General features: G+C 38.7%; 2 protein-coding genes across 2 annotated transcripts in view; one reads left to right on the plus strand and one right to left on the minus strand.

Annotated features, from left to right (window-relative positions):
* Window positions 1–1,606, plus strand: part of LOC106812518 — a 4,739-nt gene extending 3,133 nt beyond the window's left edge. Inside the window, exons 2-3 of the mRNA XM_014816413.1 lie at window positions 17–151; window positions 715–1,606. Coding sequence (XP_014671899.1) covers window positions 17–151; window positions 715–950 — 371 coding nt within the window. The 3' untranslated portion in view covers window positions 951–1,606. The remainder of the gene's footprint in view (window positions 1–16; window positions 152–714) is intronic.
* LOC106812517 lies at window positions 1,181–7,352 on the minus strand (the record flags this gene model as incomplete). Its single annotated transcript, XM_014816412.1, has 8 exons — window positions 1,181–2,251; window positions 2,461–2,587; window positions 3,639–3,737; window positions 4,147–4,313; window positions 5,772–5,890; window positions 6,161–6,293; window positions 6,748–6,893; window positions 7,279–7,352. Coding segments are annotated over 8 exons (1,056 nt in total), but the record flags the coding sequence as incomplete, so codon positions are not given.
* Between the last annotated feature and the right edge of the window lie 3,228 nt (window positions 7,353–10,580).

A 10,580-nucleotide genomic window follows, 5' to 3' on the forward strand; every position in this document is an offset into this window, starting at 1 on the left:
GTATATATATATGCAGGGTATTTGAGAGACAGTGTGGACCTGGATGACGAGCGCGTGGGATTTGGAAGCTTACAGCCCAAGCAGCCCGGCTACGCATCGGCTACACCCGCGGAAGTGCATATTGCAGGGAACACGCCGAAGGTGCAGAAAGGTACCAGTGATTTACAGTTTCTGCGAGAGAAAATAGACGCCCAGTTCAAATGCTATAGCAATTAGCACGGCGCGCAAGTACCTTTCAAATGTTGGATTTAAAAAACGCAATATCATTTTGCAACTGCATTTTGCATTTTGCAACTGCATGTTATTCCGCCGTGATACAGTGTTCCCGAATTTATCGGGACAGGCCAGAAACCACGAAAATGCCCCGATCAAGCGTTAGTCTCGATTAAGCGGTGGTCCCGATTAAGCAGTGGTTCCGCGTAAAGCGTGAACACATAGCAATGCACATAATGATTGTTTGTTCAAAGACGTCATGTAAGCGATGTGACGTTTATGCGATACCCGATAAAACGGGCCCCTCTGTATTCCTAACGTGCGGCCATGCGCGCACACGCTGAACGTAGCATAGGTACGTGATACACAACCGAGATGAGTTCAGTCAGCACTCACTCGCGCATTTAATCAATGCCTCTGTGTACGCGTGATTAGATTTTATAACATGCCCAGGTAATATCAAGAATTCTATCACAAAGGTCGTTGCTTGTCTTCCACCAGCGCGGCTTATGGGCCGGTCATCGAGCGATGCAGTTACCAAACTGCGTAAGAGCCCAGACGTGCGCCGTCACAACACCAACCCAGAAGACGTGAGGCGACCGGACCCGGAGCTCGTCCGCTCGACGCCGTGTGTCAACCTCGCCTCCATCGATAGCGAGGAAGGACAGCTGGACACGTCATCGCGAGAGTGTGACGACGGCTATATGTATGAGCACGTGCCAAGCACCGAACTTTAGGCTCGCCGGTGACTGCATGTAACCGCTAAAGATTTAGGCAATATCGTAGGTGTTCTTCCAACGATCAAAATATCAACAACATCTCTGTATCAGCAGCAGTAGCTTTGCGTATGTTTGTGAAAAGCATGCACTTGTTCATGTAATAATTAGAAGTTTTGTGCGTAGAATCGAGCTGGCCGGGTTTTCACCAAAAGACGCAATAAGAAAAATAATAGGAGTCTCCGAATTCGTGGGTTTATTAACACATTTCATTATTTATTTTTTAAGCTTGAATTCATAGAACAAATTGTGCATGCATCTTACACAGACAGACATTTATAAAGCATGCGTTTTATGCAAATTTGGCAGTAAGTACAAGTACTGTCACACGCTGTTCATCATTGCCATACGACTACAAAAATATCACCCATTTACATTATCACGTATAATCATGTCACCAGTTGTCTGCTAACTAGATGTAAACAGGTTAGTTATCCTTCTACTTCTAAAATCGACTAACTTTACATGCATATAGCTTCGGGTAATGAGAAAGTATTATCATGACGGGGTGTGAAACGTGAAGGTTTCGTCGTAATTTAATGACCATAGCTAGGGCTCTTCATAAATTGTCACTCACCTCAGTATAATTCAATAAAGGAAATGGACGGATTGATATACACACTTCTATATGATTTATACATAGTTGGACTAGCAGCCTTTTGAAATGGGCGTCGTGATTTGGTGGCCTACAATAACCAGTAGAACATTACCTAGACAAGCACATCTACATTTTAAGAACAGATTTTTATTTTTAAATGTTAAAAACTCACTATCTATAAATTGGGAATATGGGAATTCAATACATTGTAGTTATCAGAATAAAAACTGAATATTTTTTAATAACAGCTTAATTGTACATGCATACAAATTTAAAGACATATAAGGAATGTATACTAACAACAAATATAGGTTCATTCATTCCTGTACTAAGTGGACAGGAAAACGACTCAACCTAAATGACGGGTAACAAGTAACTCACAACAGCATAAAAAATTAGGAGCCAGGAAACACACTGTATGCAATGTCCAGCACATATTGCATTAAGAACCTAGATATTAGTTACGCGGCACATCAACGTGCACTACGCCTTTGCTCTGGAAAAAATCTCATAGCTATAGAGCCGCACAGCAAGATGCCGTATGTAGCGCCACCTAGTAGCGGGAGAGAAACAAGGTTCTCAGTCCGTGCAAGAGTCTGACCAACGACCGCTGACGTTCGCTGCAAGCCAAGTGCACATAACTTCGTCAGAAATAGAGCTTTGCCTATATTCAAAGAATTAATAAATAAGCACACATAAAAAGAGAACATTACACTGAATAATTAACTGAACAAGTAAAAAAAGCTTTATGTAAACTGATATATTAAGTGTGAAACCATTGCTGGTCAATCTATATGCAGATCAATGGCCATGCAGGTAGGCGTTCTCGTTTCGACACGATAGACAAGGGAGAGAAGACACCTGTGCACCTACCAACATGTTTAAGAGAAGTTGACCTGGTTATGTCGGCTGTAAGCATTCCAGAATAAACTGCAAGACCATAGCCGATTGGCAGATGGGTAATGGCTACATCCAAGACACCACCGTTGACATGCCATGCCTGAAAACAACATAGAAACACGTACAATGTATAGAACATATTTGGCTTAATATAAATATTCTTGCACTCTTGCACTTGGAAGGCAGATGCAATTGAAGCCTTGCACATTTTTTAAATCGAGAAATCAGTGTGTTATCAATTTTTCAAACGACTATAATATTACCATAAAACCAGTCTCGGTTTATCCCATTTCCATATCCATACATGCTGATTTATAAAACTACCTTTAACTGCCAAAGCATGGTCCCACACACCAATTACAACAAACCAAGCTTGAAGAGTAACGTAAAATACTCTATTGCATGTCGTCATGATTGTAATGCAGAACTAGCATAGATTTGCTGCTCTGCACACACCTAGTATACATGATGAATAAATCTAACTGTATTGAATACATTCGCAAGTTTTTAACCTATAAACAACTTGTTTATGTGTTAACTGTAGCCACGTCACGTTTGTAATGACTATTTTAACTAATTTTGATATTATTTTAGTCAATAAACGTACTGTCAGTTTTTATTAAATAAGATTAAGGTAGACAATTATTTATGCCACTAATTATTATTATACAATTTTTTCTAGTTAATTTGGCAATATAGATACCAAATGCTATTGATTGTAGCCGATTGTAGTATATGTTCATCTTTAGATTGTAATGTCCGCCCAAATCAAATGTTCATTTTACGTACAGTAGTGCACTCTAGGGAACAAGATGTGCCCATAGATTTATGTATATTTCTACTGCCAGCCATAATCTGAATATAAATAGCCACGTTTTTGATCATGGAATATAATAATACAATTTAAATCACACTGTAATATGTACGTCTTTAATCAGTATACTACGTTAATATAATAAGATCGGCACCTACAGCACATTACTACATCTTCAATATTTTCCGTTGGAATCAAAGAAGCTTGTCTGGTTACTTTTTCCATGTATACTTGCACATGAAAACACTGTAGGCTATATGGTTATCGTTGGCCCGAGTTATTTTGTATCAAGTGCATTGATGTGTGTCAGGAATAAATGACTATAACAGATAGTTACCATCCTGATGAAGGTACACAGCAACAAAATATAGGAAGTATCCACGATGCTCCTCTCACCAACTATAATAGCCAGCATAGGAAGTGTTGATGTCGCTATCTATAGCAATAGATTGTAGTAAAATATGTATGACAAGGATAAATTGATATATATGCAATAACAATAAGTGCTGCATGCACACACCAATACACAGACACTTGTGGAGCCCTGACTATTTAGCACACCATTACTTAGTCAACAATCAAGGACAATAATTAATTAAGGCTTCTCGCCACCCTGTCTGTTGTTTCATTTAGTATTTTCTATGTTGTGGTGATATCTAAGGTATAAAGTGTTGAAATAAACTTTCATGGATCATGTTTTGCATGGAATAAATGAGTTAAACAGGGCCCCTCAATCACACACTGATAACGCAAATTTAACTATCGCACTGGTATCTATGTGAGAACAGTAAATAATAACAAGAGTAGATAATAACCAATGTCTCATATGGTAATGGTTAACTTACCACAAACACGAAACGGTGGCACGAAAGTAGCCAGGAAATAACACCAGGTTCCAGATCATAGTGATGATAGCAGAATACTGGAAATGTTACTAATGCCAGCAGGATGGGAAATTCTGTAACCTGTTTCAGTGCCAGATTACTAAAGGCAGTCGTTGTATTTGGCTGTACTGAAACAGCAAATAATAATGTGGTAACCTTTTAATCATTTTCAAAGATGATGTGAACAAAAATAAACAAGCTGAGTCACAATATGCTTTTATAACTATAACACAATTATTAATCTTATAACTTATGTGGCTGCAAAAAAACCTTGCATTGTTTTTGGTTTAGAGCATATCTCACGAGAGTAGAGTCATAGAGTAAAAACCATACTTCAGGGGTGTATCCAGGATTTTTTCTGGGTGGGTCGTGATCATAATTTTTTGGACCTTTTCACAATGAAATAACAGCAAGATGTGATTAAAATGTCAATACAATTTAATTAAAACAAAAAAATTTTGTTAAAAAAAAAATTTATCAGGTTTTTAAAACAAAAATTTGAAGTTTTTTGATCAGTTTTTTGAAAAAAGTTTTCTGACTCAGTTGAAAACAATTTTTTGAACTCTTTGTCTTGTCTTTGTCTTGATCTTGTCTTGTCTTTGTCTTTGTCAGTCTTTGTCTCTTTTTTAACTCATTTTTTTTAAACAAAAGATTTTGTTTAAAAAAAAGGCTCAGTTTCAGAATTGCTGGAATTGGGATAGATTTACGTCACGCAATTGGCAATGTCTTTGGACTCATTACTGGTACCTGATCAATTATGCTTTTTCATTTATGTCATTGTGAAAAGGCCCTCGAAAAAAATGTCTTTGGAAAAAATGTGGACCTTTTAAAATTTTGGGGGGGTCGTACGACCCTCACGACCCCCCCTGCATACACCCATGTACTTACTAACTGAAAATCAAAGTTGTCTGCTGAGCAGTGCTGCCACAGCAAAAGATATTTTTACCCAGTTGATGAGGCCAGTATATCAGATCTGGTAGAGTGTAAAACTAGCTAAAACTAGCTAAAACTATAGCTCCTGCTGCATTTCTTAATTTCCTGCCAAATCTCATAACAATTAATCTTAGACATATATTATATAATAGAACCGATTTAAGTGTCAATTAATTTGTTACCAGTTGGTTTGGCTATATTGTTGTTTGAATGCCATGAATTTCAGTCAATCACTCTGGATTCCGATTATGTGTGGGAAACTGTGATTAGTGACGAGGGTTATTGGATGTTTGACGCAATGTCTAAGTTATAGTTTATTAATCGAGACTATAGTAGGTATAATGAATTCTCTCCCTAGAAATAAAATGTGGAAGACTTACCCTAATATTATTTACTCTTGATTTAACATATAAAAAACAATTTTTGCCTCGTTGTTTGGGCAACACTGAGTTTTGTTGACCTCAAAAATCAATGTTACTTTCGGCCTGCATCACTCTTGGGTAAAATAGATTTTCTCAGTCCAGCAAACTCCAACTTTATCTTGCAACTAGACAATAATTGTATAGTAATAATACCTATAGTTATATGTATCAAAAGTCATTAGGACTTATATTAATTTTCTTATGTTTTCAATGATATATGACTTTACTTACCCTGAGTTTGATCATTGTAATGCCCTTTTTTTCTATTTAGATATGGCAGAAATACCACAGTTAGCACAAGGCTCATTGCAGACACAATAGCAGCCACTTGTGCCATGGGTATGTTTGACCTAAAGATACAACACCACTAGCAATGTCACACTGGAATTAATTTTATAATTTTCTAGGGCTTAAATTCTAATGTAACATTTAAGTCAGCATAAGGCCAGAGCCAGGACAACACAAGCCAGAGTCAAGCATTTAAATACGTGATTGTTTTATTACAATGCACATGCACTCATGCTAGCTTGATGAGATGATAATAGCAACATAAAGGGCTGCCATTGCAGAATGTTACAATTGACTGAGTTACTGTCATGTACAATTATCGTCTACAGCACCCTATTAGTTGACTCAGGAGTTTCTTTAGATATGGCCCAGCGTAGATGGCGGATGAGTAGGCAGCATTCACCCAGCACAATGAAGTCAGCTGCATTCCACTAGTGGTCATTCGAGCAGCAATCACCTGTAATGCTGCACAAACAAGCAAAGTATACTGTGCTATCTAATGACGACTAGCTGCACACGTTCACATGAACACACATTCAACGCGAGGTTTAATTTAAATTTAAATGCTTACATATGTGATATAACCTTATTATCCCTAGTTTATTTAATTACAGGTTAACTCAAAGTTGCTTCTATATGTTAATTGTTGACACATTACAGTTATTACATATTTATATTAATTTTATTATTATTATTATTATCATTATTTTTTATCAATATTCTCAATCTTAGTATTGTTGTTTTACCTTGTCTCCTCTTTTACGTATACGATACAGCATCTGCCATAAACAATGTATAATATTTACCTATTGCCAAAAGTAATTCGTGTGCAAAAGCTGAGAAAAATATAGCACATGATACAAATTAATCCACAGCATTCAATAATTATCTAAAACATAAAGAATGGCACACGCATTACCAACATGACCATTTTGAAGTGCTGAGAGGTATCTGAAGATGTCTGCCATGCTGTTAGGTTCTGTGATAACTTGAAGGGTTGCACCAATGAGCACAGATAAAACTGAGATGATAAAGCTCCAGTAGCTTCCCAAGACATCAATAAGGCTACAAAATTAAAAACACCTATAATTGGAACATGTAACTGTTTACGCACAGATATTTCACATAGCGTTGTTGCTCGCAACTCAGTTGGCCTAGTGTAAGAAGCAAATCTACTTGCTTTAAATTAATTCAGCTTGCGAGGTGAATCATGTTATGATAATACATTGTTGGCAACCTAGCTAACTTCTTATTTATAATAGATACATCATGATCTTATTATTAATTGTGTTATATTAATTAACACAGTATCATTAATGATTTGCCACTCTTCTGTGTGTATTCTGTTCTCGTGTGTCCTGCGTAACTAGTTACAACAAATATCGTAATCCTAAGTAAGCAAACCTTTAGGTGACATGGAACACTAATTGCAATTCAGTGCAATATGTACCTGCCATATAAGAGGAATATCAAGATGGGAGCAAAATATCGAATGCTACTCCATAAGGGTCTGTCTTCCAGAATCTGCAAAGCAAAGCTGTCACGTCAGTCTCACAAATGTAGCAATACTGCAGTGTATAGCAGGTCTTTATCCCTAATATTAACCAAATTAGTGAATTATCCATTACATCCAGCCCATTATATATTTTCTCTAACCAGTAGAGTTAATATATATAGAGTTAACCTATACTGGTTACTTAGTTAGCTCTACAGTTACAAGTTTTTATGCAACATGAAAATGTTAACCGACACTATAGTATAGAGCCCAGGTAACATTTTGACGACGAAAGTGTCTGAAAGGCAAAAGCCAAACTTTAGCTAGAACTAGAATCATTTCTGAACGTTCAAACATTGCAAAAAATGATAACTGGTAACAACAACAAGAAAAACCACCATCTATACCTAGCTATAGTAATCATAATCAGGGGCGGATCCAGAGGGTTTGGGTGACCAGTTTCCATATGTTCTTCTGCAGCTAGGGGGGTCCGGGGAATTTTTTTAAAATTAGGCTATATATTTGGTGCATTCTGGTGAATTTTGAGGCCTGTGACCGGTTTCTGGAAACCGGTGCAATCCGGCCTAAATCCGCGCCTGATAATCATATTTGTATTAATAACGATAATAGTAAGAATTTACAAGAATAATGAACAAAGAACAACGCATGACATGCGTGCATGGACTTGCCTTGGCTGGCACGAAATGTGTTCCTTCCGATTCGCTTAACTGAATAGAGGTTGTGTACAGAAAACATATAACAGGAACAATGAAGATGATAACGGGAATATCTTGCCACACTTGTCGCCCGGCTGTATTGGAATATGAATGCGATACATCATTTTTTAGAGTTCCTGCGAGTGAATTTGGTGGAAATTGGGTACGACTTGTGTGAACTCCTGAGCGTAGCCTCATTATCACAATTTACACGTATATACTAACATGTGCCTATTTTACAGATATAAATTTAAAACTGTGTAGGATGTAGCTGTGTGGAATGTAGCTTCGTTGTACACAGACAATTCACTCCTCGTTAGAACTGGGTTCAATTCTCAAAGATACACAGTCACTCAACAGCTACTGGCAGCTGCCATGTTTAATAATCACAATTTTGAGAATCGGCAGAAAATCTTCTTCGGAACTCTCGATCTTATGTGAACCAACTGTATGCCGTCACTGAACACTATTATATATTGTGCAGTACGTTCTTAGACACAGAATTAAGTGGTTGTCAAAAATGCGCTTAAACTCAATATTAACACAGGCAACTTTCCGTTATGCAGACAAACAACATCTCATGGTGTATGATTAAAAGATGGCGCCACCAGTTTACGCACGGTCACGACATCCGGGTACCCTGGGTCTGCCGTGCGTACACTGAGTACACAGTGTACGCACGGCAGACCCAGGGTACCCGGATGCGGTCACGATGGAAATAAAAATAGAAAGAGGATAACCGATAACCATTTATCTATGGTCTAGATAACCAGGTTATCTATACTATTTCTATGCCACTAACAGAGCACGTATATTGATCATATGATATACGTGCCCTGCCACTAAATTGTATATGCGATATAATAATATCCTAAATCAATAAATCAATTAATCAAATAATCAATTAATCAATAATAATCATTATATATGACAATATGTGAGATATGCGAGATATGGGAGATATTGCGCATGCGCGCGCACCGTTTTAGGCGTGCAGTGCCGTCTGAGGCTATAACTTCATAATATAGATTGCTGAGGGGGAGAGGGGATGAGAGCAGTGGCGTAGCTAGGATTTTTCAGCGAGGGGGGGGCACTGGGGGCCTTACATTTTCGTGGGGGAGGGACAATATATAATTTTACTGAGATGTGGTTCGAAACCCTCTTTCTTTGTATATATACTGTTCTAAACGGCATTGTTTTAATTCAATTTTTTTTTATCAAGCATGAATTTTTAGGGGGGGGCACCTGGGGGAAGGGGCACAAAAAATTTGTGTGGGGGAGGGGCACGTGCCGCCCCCCCAGACCCCCCCGTAGCTACGCCCCTGGATGAGAGACTGAGGAAATGCGGCCGGGAAGATAGCTGGGGCGGTAGAAGAAGAAGAAAGCTGAGCGAGGGACAGGGGAGGCAAGGGGAAGGACGCGAGGGCATAAAGTATGTGTTTTGTACCCTACATGCTAGGGCGCTTTCCTAATTATAAACACAGGTCTACTGACAAATGTTTATGAGGGAGATCTATGCTGAGATACCCCCTAACCATTTTAAATACATATTCATCACAAAATATAACTACTCTGGTGAGATATTGCGCATGCTCTAACACACTGACGTATCCAGATTGTGTACTGGCTGGTATACGCAGCGGGGACTTTACATGCACGGTCTTCCTCCTATTTCTTAAATGGTGTCTATTGATGGAATGTTATCATATAAATCTGTGCTAGGATAACTCCTCTTCATTTTAAATGCATAATCTTTGCAAAATACGATTTCTCTCGGGAGATATTGCGCATGCGCGCGCACCGTTTTAGGCGTGCAGTGCCGTCTGAGGCAAACTTCATAATATAGCTTGCTGAGGGGGAGAGGGGATGGGAGACTGAGGAAATGCGGCAGGGAAGATAGCTGGGGGCGGTAGAAGAAGAATGAGCCTGAGCGAGGGACAGGGGAAGCAAGGGGAGGACGCGAGGGCATAAAGTAGATGTTTCGTACCCTACATGCTAGAGCGCTCTCCTAATTATAAACACATGTCACCTGATAAAAGTTTATAAGGGAGAGCTATGCTGAGATACACCCTAACCATTTTAAATACATATTCATCACAAAATATAACTTTTCTGGTGAGATATTGCGCATGCTCTAACACACTAACGTAGCCAGATTGTGTACTGGCTTGTATACGCAGCCGGGACCTTACATGCAAGGACTTCCTCCTATTTCTTAAATGATGTCTACAGACGGAATGTTATTATATAAATCAATGCTAGAATGACTCCTCTTAATTTTAAATGCATAATCTTTGCAAAATACGGTTTCTCTCGGGAGATATTGCGCATGCGCGCGCACCGTTTTAGGCATGCAGTGCCGTCTGAGGCAAACTTCATAATATAGCTTGCAGAGGGGGAGAGGGAATGGGAGACTGAGAAAATGCGGCAGGAAAGATAGCTGGGGCGGTAGAAGAAGAAGAAGGCTGAGCGAAAGACAGGGGAGGCAAGGAAAAGGATGCGAAGGCATAAAGTAGGTGTTTTGTACCCTACATGCTATGG

The sequence above is a fragment of the Priapulus caudatus genome, unplaced genomic scaffold (assembly GCF_000485595.1).
Source record: "Priapulus caudatus unplaced genomic scaffold, Priapulus_caudatus-5.0.1 Scaffold656, whole genome shotgun sequence".
NCBI classification, from domain to species: Eukaryota; Metazoa; Priapulida; class Priapulimorpha; order Priapulimorphida; family Priapulidae; genus Priapulus; species Priapulus caudatus.